We start from the raw sequence: 19,769 nt of genomic DNA, 5'->3' as shown, positions 1-19,769 counted from the left end.
TTACAGCCAAATATTTTGAATTCTGACTCACCTATCCAGAGCACTTGTTGAGTATTTTTGCACCCCAGTTCTTATGTTTTTGTGTATAGTTGAGTCACTTAGCTTTGTTTCCATGTCAGATGTGTAGTTTTCGACCACTTCAGGCCAGAGATGTCGGAACAGTAGATAAGTGTAAATGAGTCCCATTGGTTGCTTCCTCTGGTACTGACCTCGGCCTGACCTTAACTCTGCTTCTGCTCTTTTCTCCGGTCCTCCTTCTGCCCTTCTGCCCGTACTGTGCTTGACCCGGCTCGCCTGACTATTCCTCGCATGCCCCGCAGCTCTGCTCCCCAGCTGTGCTGTGAGGCAGTGTACGAGAACACTGTGTATTTACTTCATGGTTCTCGTTGCTCCGTTTAGAGTCTTCTGCTGCAGAGCTCCGGCTCCCCTTGGTGGCAGCTTGACATCAACGCTACCCATTTATTGGTGTCATCAATAATGATAAACAAAGACAGATATTTATCCATCATGGAATATAGTCAGCTAGGCATTTCATTGGCTCAAAATTAAAAACAAGAAGGTGTACTGCAAGTGATGACATTGCACCTGCAGAGTCTTGGTCACGTCATTATTGAGTATGTATGGGATGACATGAAAAACAGAAGAATTTGTACAAACCTATATGTGCACAAGATCTGTGGTTAGTTCTCTAAGATGTTTTCAACAGCCGCCATGTCAAATGCCTTCAAAAACTGTGTGCAAGTGTGTCTAGAAGAATTGATGATGTTTTGAACAAAGGGTGGTCACACAAAGTATTGGTGTGATTTAGATTTATCTTTTGTTCAATCACTTTGCATTTGAGTAATTGATAAAAATAACATGATAACACTTCTACTTTCAAAAGTATTCTTATCTTGTAGCCCTTTTTCAAACCTGCGTTAAACTTTTACACAGTACTGTAAATCTAAGACAGGGCAAGTTTGACTTACGGTACTGTCACACTTTAGCGATGCTCCAGCGATCTGACCTGGTCAGGATCGCTGGTGCATTGCTACATGATCGCTGGTGAGCTGTCAGTCAGGCAGATCTCACCAGTGACCAGTGACCAGCCCCCAGCCACCAGCGATGCGTGGAAGCGATGCTGCGCTTGGTAACTAAGGTAACACAGCAATGTGTGCTTCACAGCGGGAGAGCAATGTCCAAAAAATTAACCAGCACTGTGTGTAACGAGCAGCGATTTCACAGCAGGGGCCAGATCGCTGCTCAGTGTCACACACAGCGAGATCGCTAATGAGGTCACTGGTGCGTCACCAAAACCGTGACTCAGCAGCGATCTCACTAGCGATCTCGCTATGTGAGAAGTACCCCTAAAAGTACCGTCACACATAAGAAGATCACTAGCGATATCGCAGCTGAGTCACGGTTTCCGTGACGCAGTAGCGATCCCATTAGCGATCTTGTTATGTTTGACACCTACCAGCGATCAGGCCCCTGCTGTCAGATCCAGAATGGTCGTTGCAGAATGGTCCAGGCCATTTTCTTCAAAGGCGATGTCCTGCTGGGCAGGACCCATCGCTGTGTTTGACACTGTGTGACAGAGTCCCAGTGACTGCTGAGATCGTTATACAGGTCGCTACTGCAACCTGTATTGTTCCTGCATCGCTGGTAAGAGCTGACTGTGTGACATCTCACCTGCGACCTCCCAGTGACTTACCTGCGATCCCTATCAGGTAGCATCATTTTCGGGATCGCTGGTAAGTCGTTGTGTGTGACTGGGCCTTAATAGTAGTGCAACTCTCTGCTGTCTCTGTATATTCTTGACATTTTCAGTCTTCTCAGTATTGAAAGGAATAATATAAGAGTTAATACTGCGTTAATGACCCTATACACAATAGACTACAGTTGTCTGGACCCACCATTTTTGGTGGGATCTAATGGTTGCTGGGGAGAGAAGGATCCTGCCTTCCTAATTTTAGCAGCCAATCATTTTACTATCCCTGGAGATAAGCTAACTCCAAAGGAGTGTGGTAGCGGCTCTCGTATAAAGAACACAGGTTCTCTTGGTGGAGCCGAGCGTTGCTGTGTAAGGAATAGTCCATTGTATCAGAGTTAGCTAATGTGTATGGGAGCTTTTAGTAATGAGTACTATTGTCTTCTAGAACTAGGGCCGCAGGTTGGAATCTTATGAAGGACAACATGTGTGTAGCTTTAGTATCTTCTCTGTGTTTGCATGGGTTTCAAAAAGGCTCTTTGCTTTCCTCCCAAATGCCAAAAACACACTGACAGAGGTGGCTGTTTTCCTAGGAAATGGACTCTAGTCTATGTATGAGTTGGAATTAGGAAATTAGACCGTGACTTATATTTGGGACTGTTACTCTTGTGAATGTTGATAATCTCTGTACAGTAATGTGAACTATGGTGGTGCCATAAATAAGTAATAAATAAATATAAATAATGTTCACAGACTTCATTAGAACACCCCGGGGGAAAGTATTATCAAAGTGAATGCATATGTTTATATTGGAAAGAAGCATTGTGATGAATTGAGAATGATTTAAAAGGACACAACAAAGTGAAATTTATATTGATCAATCAATAGTGTATCTTTGAAGCTCATTATATTGATGCAGGAAGTTTGATGTAATGGGTTACATTGAGATTGGTGTGTCTCAGTATAAGCTTAAAGGGCTTAAAGGTTTGTCATATATCAGAATTTTTTTTCCGCTTTTTTTTTCTCTCTTACAAATTACTAAATTTTTCTAATTATTTATATTTGGTTGCAGCTGGAATGCTTGTTTGTTCCTTCTCTAAATCTTAAGTGTGAAGACTCAGAGGAACCGACCTGGACGATGCCTTCTGAGATATGCCTCAGGTAAATGTGCCATGCACTTCTTCCAAGCTCTGAGAGCTTGTCATGCTCATTTAGATTGTTCTTAATTGAAACCTCTTTCAGGTTAGTCAGGCAGATGTGAATTGAAAGCTTTGCCTGTTTTGCTTGGTTAAGCACTTGAAAAGAGACTTTCCGAAACTACATGGGCTTACAGCAGTTAATGCTAATATTTCTCAACTATAAACATAAGTTTAGTTTTGTGAGAGCTAACCAGAGAGAAGTTGATTCCAAGGACAGGTCAATGATATCAGATTGGCAGGGGTCCAACAACAGACTATCTAACCTATTAGCTATTATAGACTCCTGTGGCAGCTAGATGTAAAGTAGCTTCTTCATACACTGTCATTCTCAGGCTGCAGCTCAGTTCCTATTCCAATGAATAAGAGCTTAAAGAGGTTTTCTACTACTAATGTGATCCACTTTCTTTTATCCTAACTATTCCTAACTGACACTTTCTTCACATACTTCTGCTACCTACCCTGCTTTTGTAAGCTTATCTCTAAGAGGCTCGTAAAAACCTTTATTATTGTTGTAGCTTTGATCCTTCCGGCTACAGACTGAAATTGGAGCAACTGAGCAGAACATGTCACTGGTGGGGGCTTATAGGAGATCGATGTATGATCTGGGCACCAGACTGCTGTCACTCACAGAGCAGAAGCCCCGCCAACAGCAGTCACGTGCCCTACTCAGTTTGTCTGATTCCAGTCTACAGACTGGAAGGATGAAAGCCAGAACATCAACAGAGAAATATAGGAGCCACAGAGAGAATAGGAGCAGTGTAGGTAGCAGAAGTATATTAGGAAATTGTTAGTTAGGAAGAGTTAGGATAAAATAAAGGGGATCACATTAGAAGTGGAAAACTTCTTTAACACCAGGAGCAGAGAAAGGCCTCCACACTGTGTTTGAAGATATGCTGAATGACTGTTATCAGCTCATTTGTGATAATAACAGGAAGGGGGAGGTAAGACACCCACTTATCTGATATTGATAACCTATCGTGAAGGTAGGTCATCATTATCTAAGTAGTGGAATACCCCTTTAAAATTAATAATATCATTACATAGCATCATTATAAAATTGTTGGGGGAGGAGGAAGCAAGGATATTACCTCTTTGTGGCTCATTCTTGTATTTCTATGTTCTATGAGACATGTAGAATAAACCTGAGTTTCCCAAAGGAAACGATGACAGTGAGTGAACTATACTAAATCGCTCAGTGCGCATAGGCTGGCATAGTTGTTGGCAGTGCAAAACCCATTTACAGAGGATTATGTACTTCCAAGAATGATGATTTTTTTTTTTTTGCTGCCCAAATGATCATTTCACCCAATGAACGAACATTTTGCTTATTCATTAGGTAATTTGTACACCTGATTTACACGAAATTCGTGAAAGAGAATTTTTAACAGCTGCGATTCACGATTATCTTTCAGTGTAATTGCCCCTTTATTCTTGTTCTTGTGAACAGTCCATTGATTGGAAAAGACTTGTATTGTTAACCCTATGCCTCACTTATTTTTGCGTTTATTTTGATGCCTAACAGCTAAAAGGAAAGAGATACATGGGGTAAAGTTTCTATACTTTCGTTCTCTCACTTCACTCCCTGCACAACACATTTAACAGAAAATATATCGCATTTTCACTCTGTGCTTTATCAATGACAGTAGAATGAGAACTCCTTAAATAATGAACGAGTACAGGAGCCTTTATTTGACGTGGAATTGTAAAGGAACTTCTAGATATATAGTGTTTATAATTCTTGAAAATGTGGGGTTAAAACAAAAAGCCAGCACCAAATGTGCACTTCAGCACTAAACATTCCAAACTGTACTTATAAAAATGTTCAGATTTTTGGCAAAAAATTGCAATTTCTTGAGCTGCCTCGCCACGTCACGGCAAATCTCATTTGAGGCAGTCCTACACTAAAATATTTTTATAAAATGTGCCATACGGCTTCACATATGAATAGTAGAACTGCTCTTAGCAGCACTCACCTGGTCTATTTCAATCCCGTACCCATGACTGAGTCATGGCTGTGGGCGGGACAGGTCCAAGCAAATGCTGCATGAAGTAAAAAGCCTGTGGACAAAGCCTGATGACTTAATGTGAACAGTCACCAACCGCCAAAATCTAGACAGGTGGAATACATCCCAAATAGGGGTGCATAGCAAGGTGGAGGTCAACCACCGACCAATTCAATGAAGAAAAAACAAAAAGCCAGCACCAAATGTGCACTTCAGCACTAAACATTCCAAACTGTACTTATAAAAATGTTCAGATTTTTGGCAAAAAATTGCAATTTCTTGAGCTGCCTCGCCACGTCACGGCAAATCTCATTTGAGGCAGTCCTACACTAAAATATTTTTATAAAATGTGCCATACGGCCTCACATATGAATAGTAGAACTGCTCTTAGCAGCACTCACCTGGTCTATTTCAATCCCGTACCCATGACTGAGTCATGGCTGTGGGTGGGACAGGTCCAAGCAAATGCTGCATGAAGTAAATAGCCTGTGGACAAAGCCTGATGACTTAATGTGAACAGTCACCAACCGCCAAAAGCACCACTCCAGCATTTGCTTGTTTTATTTCAGCACCGGAGTGGTGTTTTAATTGTAAGTCCCATGCTGCTATTATACTCACACTCTGGTAGCTTCATCCTTTTTCGGCCCCACTCTGGTCCCATGGTGCCATTTTGTGACAGTAACTTCTTACTGGCCGGAAGTCAGAAGTTACGTCACAAGCGCTCAATGTACAGTCCATGTTATGTAAATAAAAGCTTAACCTGACTTTAAATTCATCCATTGGTTTTATAAATTCATCTTTTGAAAGCTGAAACCCTCCCAAATTTGGTTTAGGTTGTGAAAATAAAGTTGCTGTAAAGCTGAAATATTGATCATTTAATGAACACAGAAAGGTCATATTTTGGCAAGACAAACGTTTTGTCGCCTTGTCATATAATGCACTCAATCCTCGTTTACATCCTCACCTGTGCTCACTAAATGATCGGTTAATTAGTGGGTGTGTATAAAAAGAAACCCAGCACCCCAGACCTTCACTTGAACTGCAACTTGACCACTGACAACATTCCAAAATTCCACCCTGCGACCAAAGCCTTGATTATCAAGAGGCTGAAGACCAGATCCACTGCGGAGGTGTCTCAGCGTCAAGTACAAAGAATTAAAAAAAGATTTGAAGAGACCCCACAATACAACTGCTCAGGGGTAACGTTTGTTGGTTAGAAAATGCAAAGCCAGCCCCTCTTTGCAGCAACTTATTTTCATAGCCTAAACCAAATTTGGGAGGGTTTCAGCTTTCAAAAGAGTAATTTATGAAACCAATGGATGAATTTAAAGTCGGGTTATAAGCTTTTACTTACATAACATGGATAAGCGACAGAACTTCTGTCAGAGACTGTAAAGGGGGCTTTACATGGTAGCGATATCGCTAGCAATTTCTAGCGATAGCGACCGTGTAAGTACCCGCCCCCGTCGCGCTTGCGATTGTTTGTGATCGCTGCCGTAGCGAACATTATCACTACGCAGCGTCACACATACTTACCTGGTCGGCGGCGTTGCTGTGACTGCCGAACAATCCCTCCTTCAAGGGGGAGGGACGTTCGGCATCACAGCAACGTCACCGCAACGTCACTAAGCGGCCGGCCAATCAAAGCAGAGGGGTGCAGATGAGCAGGACGTAACATCCCGCCCACCTCCTTCCTTCCTCATTGGTGCCGGCGGCAGGTAAGGAGACGTTCCTCGCTCATGCGGTGTCACACATAGTGATGTGTGCTGCCGCATGAGCGATGAACCACAACGCTAAACAACCCTTACCGATTTTTTACTTTGGGACGACCTCTCCATGGTGAACGATTTTCACCATTTTTGAGGTCGCCAAAGGTCGCTGGTAAGTATTACACGCTGCGATATCGTTAATCACGCCGGATGTGCGTCACTAACAACTTGACCCCGGCGACCAAACATTAACGATATAGCGTGTAAAGCCCCCTTTAGTCTATGCGAGCTAGAGCAGGCCCAGAACGAGGTTCTTATAGACTTGTATTGAGTTGTGACTTCCGGCACACTCAATGAAACACTGGTGCTGCCGGCAGGTCACAAATCGGCAGAGACCTACTGGAGCAACTCTGGAAAAAGATGAAGATGGCTGCAGATGACTATAAGACAGGAGAACAGGGCTTAATTTCAATGTTTTTGTGGCATTTTAAATAAAAAAAAAAACGCTTAAGTGGTGCTTTGTGCCATTTTATTATTTGCTTATATTGAATAAGAAGAACAAATGGTAAACAATACATTATCTTTGTGGCTCTTTGGCACCGCATAATGTTCTCTTATGTCTGGAAGGTCGGATCAGCTCTGAATTTCAGAAGACACATGGCTTAATAGCATTATAGCAATGCTTTGGATTGTTATATATTTTAAAGCAAGTCCTCCAGTATTAGGTAGTAAAACTTTAAAATTAAGTTCATTTAAGCTTATAAAAAGAAAGTATTATGAACGCCCACCTTCCAAAAAATGTACCTCCTTTTTTACATTTTATTTGATTTTTTTAAATTGTAAATCTTAAAAAACATCCATGGTATCCACAAGCCTAAAAACCCATTAGATAAAAGTATCACATCATTTATTTTGAAGGGCAATTTTCTGCTTTTCTCCCTACCTATTACCCCATCTCCCTCTCCTCCCAAAATAAAATACCAGTAAAATAAATTTCCACCTAAAAAAAACCCATTCATCACATAAAAAAAACAAACAAACAAAACTTTAGAACTTATTTAAAATATACTTTCATTGTGCAAAAATAAAGACATGCTTACCTAAATACAGTAAAACATTAAAAGAAATTATACAAAGTGTTGGTATCAACATTTTTTACTGACCCAGACAATAAATGTAACACTTGGCAGCTTTTACATGATAGGCAGTGTAAAGAAAATGCCAAAAACTATGGTGGACTTATGCGGGCGTCACACGGTACGATCTATCGTGCGATTGCACGAGCGATTGTACCCGCCCCCGTCGTTTGTGTGTCACGGGCAAATCGCTGCCCGTGTCGCACAAAGTCGTTAAACCGCCGTCACACGTACTTACCTGCTGAGCGACCTCGCTGTGGGCGGCGAACATCCTCTTCCTGAAGGGGGAGGGACATTCAGCGTCACTGCGACGTCACACAGCGGCCAGCCAGTAGAAGCGGAGGGGCGGACATGAGCAGGACGTAAACATCCCGCCCACCTCCTTCCTTCCACATAGCCGGCGGGTGCCGCGGGACGCAGGTAAGCTGTGTTCATCGTTCCCAGGGTGTAACACGTAGCGATGTGTGCTACCCCGGGTACGATGAACAACCAGCTGAAAGAAAAATAAATGATTTTTTAAAAATGAGCGACGAATGACAGATAAACGATTTGCACACGTTTTGCAAACGTTTTGCGTCGCTCGTAGGTGTCACACGGGACGACGTCGCAAACGATGCCGGGTGTGCGTCACAAAAACCGTGACCCCGACGATGCATCGCACGATAGATCGTCTCGTGTGACGCCCGTATTACTGTTATGTTCTATTCTACCCATAAAAGCTTATAAATAATAGTTAACAAAACACAGTGAGTATATAGTTATGATATTGTATGTATCCCAAAATGATGTCAAAAAACTATACAAGTCATTTTGCAAAAAAAAAAACCTTAGAAAGCTGCGTCAAACAGAATACAAAATGTGATGTCTCTTAGAATGCTTTGATGACAAATAAAAATATCATTTGGGAATGGTAATGCAAATACATAATTAGCATTAAGAAAGAAATATCAGGAATATTATTGGGCGTCATTTAGCTTTTTTATAACTGTAAACAGTAATCTAAAATGTTTTCATTGAGGTCTTGTTTTTTTTTGTGCCAAACCAACGTTTATATTACTACTGTTCTCAGCCAAATGTGACATTTTGATTGCTTTTTGTTGCAGTGTTTAAAGAAGTGTGTCAACCTAAAAATGTTGGCATTTACATTTTTTTTTCTATTTATGGCTTTTACGGTATGCGTAAATTTATTATATAGGTATATATATTATAGGATACAACATTACCAGTCATATTTTCTTATTTTTAATAGGGGAAAGTGCTGTGAGCATATATTTGAATGTGTATGTATGTACAATTGAAACCAGAAGTTTACATACACTGTCTAAAAAGACATATATGCATGTTTTTCCTCAATATCTGTCATGATTATTTCCTTGTAATTGGAGACTAGTGGCAGCTTGAAGTCTGGAGCGCCTTATCTCTAGGGCTCTACATTTAAATGTAATTTTGCTTCCTTTTGCATTGAAGTAGTTAATGCCAGTTTTTCTGTTTGCAGCTCTGCTGCAATTGAGGTCAGCTGCAACTGTTTTGTAGTCACACCCTCTTGTGGTTAAATAGCTAGGGTGCCCTGCAAGCTTTGCTGACTATACAAAACATTTGCAGGAAAGCCGCCTTGAAGGAAGGAAGCTGCTGCGGAAAGTCTTGAAGTCGTATCCTCTCCTCTTTTGGTTCTTTATTCCCTCTTTGTCTCCCTACCCTTTTGTCTGTTTAGTGCAGTGGTGGGTCTAGTGAACCACTCCCGCCACTCACTAATCAGGGCCTCTATAAGGTTTCTTAGAGACCCAAGGTGCTGCTCGGCGACAGTTGCGGAAACTGTATATTGACTTGTTAGGAGAGCAGTGTCAGCCCAGGTAAGGTTAGAAGGTGACCATCTACCCTCCCACTAGTGCAAAGGCCACCATTGTTATTGTGTCACTGGTGTTTCCCCCTTGTCTGGGATGTTGTTTAGGTGTTTTTTTGTTGCGCCTGAGACCTCAGTTGGTCTGAACATGCTCACCACACCCATTGCGTGAAATTATAGTCAGCCTTATACATTTTTTCCTGCGTCCTTATGACTCAGGCATTTGCACTCGCTCAACTGCTTCAGACCTTCTCTTACGAGATGTCTGACATGCGCTACTGAAGTAGTGCAGCAGTTGCAGCAAATTTGTGGGTTTCTGGCCTTGGTTTACACCCAGGTTCAACTGGAAGCCAAGATAGCACTTCTGGATAAGTTCTGTGGTGGGAGGGATAAATTTACCACCTTCACGAAGGCCTGTAAATTTTATTTCAGGCTCCAACCTCGCACTTCCGGGAATGAGGACCAGAGAGTGGGGATTATTGTCTCCCTGTTGCGAGGAGATCCCAGTGCTGGGCTTTTTCTCTACTGACCGAATCTCAGGCATTACGGTCAGTAAATTAATTTTTCGCGGCTCTGGAATAAGTGTACAGAGATCCTGATGGCATCAAGCTCTGAGAATCCAAAATCCGTAAACTCCAGCAGGGGGCGCGGCCAGTAGAGGAGTATTGTTCAGAGTTCTGGAGGTGGGCTACTGACACCCAGTGGAATGATCCTGTGCTTAGGAGTCATTTCATGGAGAAGTTGTCAGGTAGGCTGAGGGATACTCTGGTGCAATACTCCGCCCTAGAGTTATTAGAGGCCGCCATGGCTCTTCTTATACAAGTACATTGCCATCTCAGGGAGAGACCCTCTAGGACCCTGTCCCCTGTTTTTTCCCCAGGGAACATTTCCCACTGGTGCAAGCTGACGAACCTATGCAGTTGGGGGTTCCTCCCCTCACATGGAGTCACTTGCAGTTTGTCATGGATCTGGGTCTTGTTTTTACTGTGGGGACAAGTGTCATTACATCGGGGCCTGTCCTATAAGACCTAAATCCAGTCCATTTGGCAATAAGCCAAACCCGTCTGGCAGCAAACCACGTCCTCCTGGTCGAGTGGAGGGAAGCGACCAGGCTATCTACACCTCCTCCATCTATACTTCCCAGTATACCAACACAGCAGAGGTAGGAAGACTAAGACAATCTCTGTGCTGGAGGACAGCGGAGACGGTGACAATTTAATAGATTCTTGCATAGCGCAGACTCTGTGTCTGGCATGTAGGTCTATTCCCATCCAGGCTATTTACTCAGCTCCATTCAGGCAGAGAAAGTTTACCCATACCATGCTTAATATCCACCTGCAGGTGGGCTCGGTTCATAAGAAACGTTTATCCGGCTATGTCTTAGAGGGTCTGCCCACTCCCATCATGTTGGTACTTCCATGGTTGAAACAGCATAACCCTGTGATAGACTGGCAGACAGGGGAAGTTGTCAGTTAGGGCAGTTTCTGTGAGACCAAGTGTCTGCGTGCTATCATTGCTGCGGTCCTTATTAAACACCGTCTACATTGCCCACCAGTATTAACCTCTAAAGTGTCAAATAAAAGTAAAGGCCCCGTCACACACAGAACTAGATCTGTGGTTGCAGTGAAATCATGGACATGTTCCATTTGTACACAGCCACAAACCTAGCACTGATTGTCCACAATTTCACTGCAGCCACAGATCTGCCAAAGATTTATCTCTGTGTGTGACAGGGCCTTAAGGGTGCACTACCCCCACCTCAGGGGAGGAATAGGCCTCAGTGCGGTCCCTGTTGAGGTAATTGGTAATTGGGGGAGTGTAGTCGATCCCACTAAGTATGCAGTACCGGAGCGTAAAGTGATGCATGGACGGAGAGACTTCTCTGTTGTCAGTTCAGTCTGGAGTGTTTCTGCTATTACCAGGTACATGCATGCTAATAAACATTCAGGTCCATACCTGGCTGAAAATGACTGTGTGTGACCACTACAAACACCAGATGAAGGTGTGTGTCAGGGGCTTTAGACTCAAGGTTTGTCAGTCCCTTTAGAGTAACTAACATTTTTAACCCTATGTCTGTACAGCTGTAGCTTCTCCCAGCACATAAAACACATGAAGTAGTTCACAGGTCTTTGCTCCGAAAGTGTGTATCACCTCCTACTGGTAACCAGAAGGACCTGTTCTCATTTGAGGTGGACAATGTTACCAGTCATGAGAGTCTGAAGGTCTCTCATTAAAAGGGGGGTACTGGCACAATTTTCTCTTTGTTTTTGGAGGCTAGAGGCAGCTTGAGGTCTGGTGCCCCTTATCTCTAGGGCTCTGCATTTAAATATCATTTTGTTTCATTTGGCACTGAAGTAGTTAATGCTAGTTTTTCTGTTTGCAGCTCTGCTGCAATTTGAGGTCAGCTACACCTGTTTTGTAGTCATACACTCTTGTGCTTAAATAGCCAGGTAGCCCAGCAAGCTTTGCTGACTTTACAGATCATTTGTAGGAAAGCCGCTTTGGAGGAAGCTGCTGCAGATAGTCTTAAAGTCGTATCCTCTCCTCTTTTGGTTCTTTATTCCCTGTTTGTCTCCCTACCCTTTTGTCTCTTTAGTGTAGTGGTGGGTCTTGTGATCCTCACCCACCTCTCACTAATCAGGACCTCTATAGGGTTTCTTAGGGACCCAGGGTGTTTCTTGGCGACAGTTGTGAAAACTGTAGAGGGACTGGTTAGGAGAGCCAGGGCCCACTATTGTTATTGTGTCACCGGTCTTTCCCCCCTTGTCTGTGATGTTGTTTAGGTGTTTTTTCGCTGCGCATCAGACATGAGTTGGTCTGAACACGTTTGCCACGCCCATTGCTTGACACTCTGACATGAAATTAGAATAAACCTTTCCCTTTTTTAGGTCAATTAGGATTACCAAAATTATTTTTGCCAAATACCAGAATAATGAGAGAGAGAATATTAAGGCATTTTTTATTGCTTTCTGCAAAGTCAAAAGTTTACATACATGTCATTAGTATTTGGTACCATTGCCCTTAAACTGTATGACTTGGGGGAAATATTTTAGATATCCTTCCACAAGCTTCTCACAATAGTTGGTAGGAATTTGGGCCCATTCCTCCTGATAAAACTGGTGTAACTGAACCATGTTTGTGGGTTGCCTTGCTCACACCTACCTTATCAACTTTACCTATACATTTTCAGTAGGATTGAGTTAAGGGTTTTGTGATGGCCACTCCAATAGATTGACTTTGTTATTCTTAAGCCATTTTGTAGTCAGTTTGCTAGTATGCTTTGGGACATTGTCCATTTGGAAGTTCCATTTCCACCCAACCTTTACGTTCCTGGCTGATGTCTTGAGATGTTGCTTCAGTATTGTCACATAATCTTCTTTCCTCATGATGCCATCTATTTTGTGAAGAGCACCAGTCCCTCCTGTAGCAAAACAACCCCACAAAATGATGTTGCCACCCCCGTGTTTCACAGTTGGGATGGTGTTCTTAGGCTGCATAGCTTCTCTTTTTTTCCTCTAAATGTAACAATGGTCATTATGTCCAAACAGTTCAATTTAAGTTTTGTCAGACCACAGGACATGTTTCCAAAGATTATGGTCTTTATTCCTATGTGCGTTTGCAAAAATTAATCTGGCTTTTTTAGGTTTCTTTTAGAGTAATGGCTTCTTCCTGGCAGAGTGGCCTTTCAGCCCATATTGATACAGTACTCGTTTAACTGTACATAAAGACACAATCTTGCCACCTTCTGCCAGCATCTTCACAAGGTCTTTTGCTTTTGTCCTTCGGTTGATGTGCCCATGTCTGACCAAACTAAAATGGGAGAGAAAAGGCGCAATAGGGTCTTACCCGATTCACTGGGTAAAAAGTATAAAGAAGTGGTGCACTCACCTGATCGGGTTGTGCCAGTCACAACTCCTTTAGTGGCATAAGCGAGTGCCTAAGTCGTCCAGCAGCAGCCCTGTTGTACAAGGGGAACATCAACTTCGGAACTGGAGGAAAACAGGTTTAGCGCCGCGCTTGAAGACCACGGACATCAGTGTTGAACACACAATTCTTTTATTTCATTTCATTCCTACGCGTTTCGGAGACCACAACTGCCTCCTTCTTCAGGGAAAAGAATTTTACAGAAACCAAGGAGAAGCCTTTAAAAAGGGATGTACAGAAAAAAAGAAAAATGTTAAGAAACATTTTCCCTGAAGAAGGAGGCAGTTGTGGTCTCCGAAACGCGTAGGAATGAAATTAAATAAAAGAATTGTGTGTTCAACACTGATGTCTGTGGTCTTCAAGCGCGGTGCTAAACCTGTTTTCCTCCAGTTCCGAAGTTGATGTTCCACTTGTACAACAGGGCTGCTGCTGGACCGCTTAGGCACTCGCTTATGCCACTAAAGGAGTTGTGACTGGCACAACCCGATCAGGTGAGTGCACCACTTCTTTATACTTTTTACCCAGTAAATCGGGTAAGACCCTATTGCGCCTTTTCTCTCCCATTTTAGATTGTGGATCGCTGTGTGTGAATCGCTGTGTGTGAAGCTGCAGGAGCGAGGAACATCTCCTACCGGCGTCACCGCGGCTTCCGTAGAATATGCGGAAGGAAGGAGGTGGGCGGGATGTTTACATCCCAATCATCTCCGCCCCTCCGCTCCGATTGGCCGCCTGCCATGTGACGTCGCAGTGACGCCGCACGACCCGCCCCCTTAATAAGGAGGCGGGTCGCCGGCCAGAGCGACGGTCGCAGGGCAGGTGAGTGCATGTGAAGCTGGCGTAGCGATAATTTTCACTACACCAGCTTTCACAAGATATTGTACCTGCGACGGGGGCGGGGACTATCGCGTGCGACATCGCAGCATTGGCTTGCGATGTCGCAACGTGCAAAGCCCGCCTAACACAGACTTTCCTGAGTCTTTTCCGTACACGGATGTTAGGTATCCGATACAGACCCTGAACGCTATGGTTCAGGTTTGCTCTTCACTAGTTATGTCACATAAAAGAGTTACTGTATTTTTCGGACTATAAGACGCACCGGACCATAAAACGCACCCTGGTTTTAGAGAAGGAAAATAGGAAAATAAAATTTTGAGCAAAAAATGTGGTCATGACAGACTGTTATGGGGCGAGGATCTCCTGCTGACACTGTTATGGGGGTAATGTCTCCAAATTCTCTACTAAGGTACCCCATCCTAGTAATGATCCACCTGCCTTGTATATGATCCCCATCCTTGTATATATGTCCCTCATCCTGGTATAGCCCCCATCCTGATAAATACCTCCATCCTGATAAATACCCTTATCCTGGTATAGCCTTTATCCTTTTATATACCCCCATCCTGCTATATACCCATATACTGCTATATACCCCCTTCCTGCTATATACCCCCATCCTGCTATATACCCCCATTCTGCTCATAATATATCCCCATCCTGCTATATACCCCCATCCTGCTCATAATATACCCCCATCCTGCTATATACCCCCATCCTGCTCATAATATACCCTCATCCTGGTATATGCCCTCATCCTGCTATATACCCCATCCTGCTATATGGCCTGTATCCTATGGCACAGAAAAAATAAACGTTTATACTCACCTTTCCTCACTCCCTGCAGCATCGATTATCTTCTTCTCTGTGTCAGCAGCAGCGCCGCTGACCTGTGTGGAGCCGTTCCCCTGCAGCATCGCAATGTCCTCCTGTCTGCCGGCTCGCTGATGTGTGTGGAGACTAGCAGTGCGCAGAATGATGATGTCATCCCTTTCTCACCGTTCTCTACACAGATCAGCGGGCCGGCAGGAGGACATTGCGATGCTGCAGGGGAACGGTGAGTATACCGTACTTATTCACTGCCCACCGCGCTGATGATGATGCGCGGGGGGCAGTGAATATAGCTGCACATGATCAACCCAGGCTGTAGTTGCCAGGGTTGATCACGCGGATCGGCTCCTTAGTATGTGCTCACCCCCCTGCCCATCATCCCGCCCACCTGTCAGCGTCGGCTTCAGTGCTGAGAGATGATGGGCGGAAGGATGGGCGTGCATATGAAATGAGCCGGCCCATGTGGTCACGGTAGATGCTGCTACAGACTGCTTGTGCCGCCGTGGACCTGCTCCACTGCAGCACCCTCATTCCCTGCAGCCCTACATTCAGAATATAAGACACACACCCCCACTATCTCCCAACATTTGGGGGGGAAAAAGTGCGTCTTATAGTCCAAAAAATACGGTAATAAATAACATTTACCACATGTCTATTTTACATTAGCACTATTTTTGCAACATAATTTTTTTTGTAAGGAAGTTAAAAGGGTTAAAAGTTTTTAACATTTTTCATTTTTCCAACAAAATTTACTAAATCATTTTTGAGGGACAACATCACATTTCAAGTGATGTTAAGAGGCGGTGTGACAGAAAATACCAAAAGGTTACACCATTCTAAAACTTGCACCCCTCAAACTGATCAAAACCACATCCAAGAAGTTTATTAACACTTCAGGTGCTTTACATGAACTAAAGCACTACTCACCAAAATGTTACTTTAGCTCGAAATTTAGCATTTTCACAAAGGTAAGAGGAAACAGTGGACCATGCATGTTGTGCACTTTGTTCTGAGCACACTGATACCCCATGTGTGGTGGAGAACTGCTGCTTGAGAGCATTGCAGGGCTTGGAAGGGAAGGCGCGCTATTTTACTTTTGGAGCACAAAAGTGGCTAATATAGTTAGCGGACACCATGTCACAGGGCCTCTGATGTGTCTAAATAGTGGAATTCCATTACAAGTCACCCCATTTTAGAAACTACACCCCTCAAGAAATTTGTATAGAGGAGATGTAGTGTGCACCTAGAACCTACACGTGCTTCACAAAATTTTATAATGTTCAGTCGGGAAAATGAAAAAAAATACATTTTTACCATAAAAGTGTAAGTGGACCATACAATTGGCTTGGAATGGAAGGAGTGCTATTTGAATTTGAGAATGCAAAGTTGTCTGGATTTGCTAGTGAACGCTGTATCATCTTTGAAGAGCCAATGATATGTCTCAACAGTAGACAACCCCACAAGTAACCCAATTTTGGAAACTAGAGCCCTCAAGAATTTATCTAGATTTGTGGTGAGCACCTTGAACCTCCAGGTGCTTCATAGAATTTTATAACGTTGAGTGGAGAAAATAAAAATTAATATTTTTACCACAAAAATCTTGTTTTAGGCCCTGTGCGCACTGGAAAAAGGATTTTTCGCAAGAAATTTCTTGAGAGTCTGAAAGATTAGTGCACTTGCAATCAAAAAACGCACCAATAGCGCACCGAAAAAGGCATGCGTTTTTACCGCGTTTTTGTGCGTTATTGATGCTTTTTTCCGCATGTTGGTCCCTGCGTTTTTTTTTACCATTATCTATGGCAAAAAACGCAGGCACTTGCAGAAAAGAAGTGACATGCACATTCTTTTTCTCAAGAAATTATGCAGAAAGAATGTTCTTGAGAAAAAAAACGCAGTGTGCGCACAGCTATTTTTTTTCCCATAGGTTTTGCTGGGGAATGTCTGCAGAAAGGTTACAACCATTTTCTCAACAAATTTCTGCAGGAAAAACGCGGGTAAAAACGCAGTGTGCGCACAGGGTCTTAGCCCCAGATTTTGTATTTTCTGTATGGTAACAGGAGAAAATGCAACATTAAATTTTGTTGTGCAATATCCCTGACTACACAGTTAACCAGTATATGGTGGAAACGTCTGTTTCGCTGCAAGGTAGTGCTCGAAAGTAAAGCCATTTTGTCTGTAATAGATTGCAGATGCCACGTCACAATCCCCTCATATGCCAAAACCGCAGAACCCCCCCCCCCCCCTTCTCCACACAAGTGAGCACATTTTGTATACTATTCCTCTCAAGGCATTCATCTTGGGGTGTAGTTAACAATTTGAACCCTCAAGTGATTGACAAAATTTTATAACATTGGGAAATGAAAATAAAAATAAATTACCATTTTTTCCACTAAAATGTTGCTTTGGCTCTAAAGTTTTAATTTTTAAAAGGATAATAGCAGAAAATGAAACATACATTTTTTACACAGTTTCACCTGAGTTTGCCAATATCCCTACCCTTGATAGTGCAAAGCTCAGGAGGAAAGGAGCACCATTTTGGAGTTCAGATTTAGTTGGAATTGTTTGGGGGTGCCATGCCACATTAGCAGAGCCCCTGATGACTCGCCCACCCCAGGGCTATGGGACACCCGATGCCGGGCCGGACTAGTCCGGGGATCGTCAGTGGTGGCTGGCCCGACTCCGTACCCTGGTGGGGTCAATTAATATGGCTTCAGTGGGGGTGATTAAAGTTTGTATTATTCTTGACGCCACCTGTGGTTTGCGGCTATTAAGCCGCCGCTGCTGTATGAGGCCTCCGGGGTGATGGAACGGCTGCAATGGTGTTACTGCTCCCCACAGGTGGAGCGGTGCCCCGAGGTAACAGTTGGTGCTTGTAAGTGTCTATGGTGATGTTGGTGTGAATGATACGGTGCAGGGCCGACAGGCAGTGAAAGAAACAGTCACAAACAGTAGTCTCTTTACCTTCTCCTCTTTTACTTTGAGAACAGTCCAGTCCTGGGAGACCGTTACAGGTGGTCGAGGGCTCCGGCCGGTCTGGAAGTAACTGAGGTATCTTTTTGGCCAGATGAGTATGAGGCCTACTCCTGTTCTTTCTTTGCTGTTATAGGACCTTGCACTCTGGATTAGCAATGGCCCTCTTGCTGCTGGGACCGATGATACGTCCCTCTCCCTGTGTGGTAGGCTGTGCAGGCCCTCTCTGGTGCTTCTCTGCTGGAGTCCACACCGGGCCCTGGTGATGCAGCTGTACCTTCAGGTTTTTTATGGGCCAGGTGCTTGCAGCTCTCCTGCCCTTCGGATTCAGCTACCAGGGAATATTTTAGGCCCTGGTGGCCACAGACTCCGATGTCCAAGTCTACTTCTTTGCCTCTCTGCAGCTCTGGCCTCCCTGGACTGAGCTAACCAGCTCCAGCCCCAGTTCACCAGACTGCACACTCTGCGTCTGCTCTCTCTGCTCTCTCCTCACAGACTGAACACTAACTCCTCCCTCAGGTCAGAGCTCCCCCTGCTGGCCTGAGGGAGAAACTGCATTGGATGTTGAACTTACTGGCCAATGATTTCCCCAATTACCTCCAGGCTCAGCATTAACCCTTTGGAGGGGCAATGCTGTTGTGGCGACCAGGTCCTGGGGTGCCACACTCCCCCTTAGTTAAACTCAGTACTCCCGGACTGAAGAAACAAAAACAAGACATAACATGTTAGAACATTTCATCCCATTATGGGAGATACATTTTCTTAAATGTTACAAACTTAAATAATACTATAAGAGTCCAGTGTGGCTCCCTGCCTGGTGTCCATTACACTGCTCCATGGGGGACCCGCCGCGATAAAACCCCCAACGTAGGCTCTGGGCGTGCGTCAGAGCATTAATGACCCCATTCTATGCACGCCGGACGGGTTTTTCTTCAGGGGTGAAGAGCACAGTAGGTGCAACCGATAAACAATTGAAGTTTTGGCCACTCATAGTCCAGTGACCCAGTTGTCCATATACTTAATCATTTAAATAAAAAGCATTTTATACACAACATTACAGACATTTTAAATAACTATATACATTCTAATAGGTTCTTTTTCTTTTTACTCTCTATACCTTGAAGGGGGCTGCCCCTGAGTGCTGCGTTGGGACCTGCGTAGCTCTGGTGTTTGCCCCTGACTACTTGGTGTATGCACTACCTCAGTGCTACTGGTAGGCCTAACCCTGATAGGTATGCGTGATGGTTGCCTACGTGGTCTGAGATTCGCCAAGGGTACGACAGGTTCACCACTGGCAGGGAGTTGATTCTCCTGTTCCACTGCTGGCGTGTCATCTTGTGTTGGGACGGACAGTTCCTTAGGTGGATCTGGAACCTCTTCTGTTTCTGGCTCGACCAATTGCGGGAACGTCAAGACTGGTACTACTATAGCATTATTTATTCGGGTCCAAGTTTTGGGGAATTTTCCAAGTATTGTTTGGATCATCTCTTCCTCTTTTTCTTGAATTTGGGGACTTTCTTGTACTTCCTCTACTTCCTTTTGGATTTTGCACCGTTCAGGGCACGCTTTCAGGCGGTCTCTAGAAACTGCTTGATAGGTCTTGCCTTCATCTTTGCTTATGAGACATACTTTA

General features: G+C 43.9%; 1 protein-coding gene across 5 annotated transcripts in view; it reads left to right on the top strand.

Annotated features, from left to right (window-relative positions):
• KLHL32 (kelch like family member 32) overlaps positions 1-19,769 on the top strand; it is a 437,153-nt gene that overhangs the window by 125,017 nt on the left and 292,367 nt on the right. For 2 of the 5 annotated variants that reach the window (XM_075338392.1, XM_075338391.1), the window contains exon 2: positions 2,763-2,851. The exons of 1 other annotated variant lie outside the window; for it this stretch is intronic. In XM_075338392.1, the coding sequence (XP_075194507.1) occupies positions 2,829-2,851 (23 nt within the window). In that variant the 5' untranslated portion in view covers positions 2,763-2,828. Of the gene's footprint in view, positions 1-2,762; positions 2,852-19,769 lie in introns of those variants that run through there. 2 more of the 5 variants (XM_075338393.1, XM_075338394.1) reach the window with 1 other exon arrangement.

This window comes from Anomaloglossus baeobatrachus, chromosome 3 (genome assembly GCF_048569485.1).
Source record: "Anomaloglossus baeobatrachus isolate aAnoBae1 chromosome 3, aAnoBae1.hap1, whole genome shotgun sequence".
Classification (NCBI taxonomy): Eukaryota; Metazoa; Chordata; class Amphibia; order Anura; family Aromobatidae; genus Anomaloglossus; species Anomaloglossus baeobatrachus.
The sequence above is the reverse complement of the archived record's forward strand: the minus strand, read 5'-3'. Positions and strand labels throughout refer to the sequence as shown.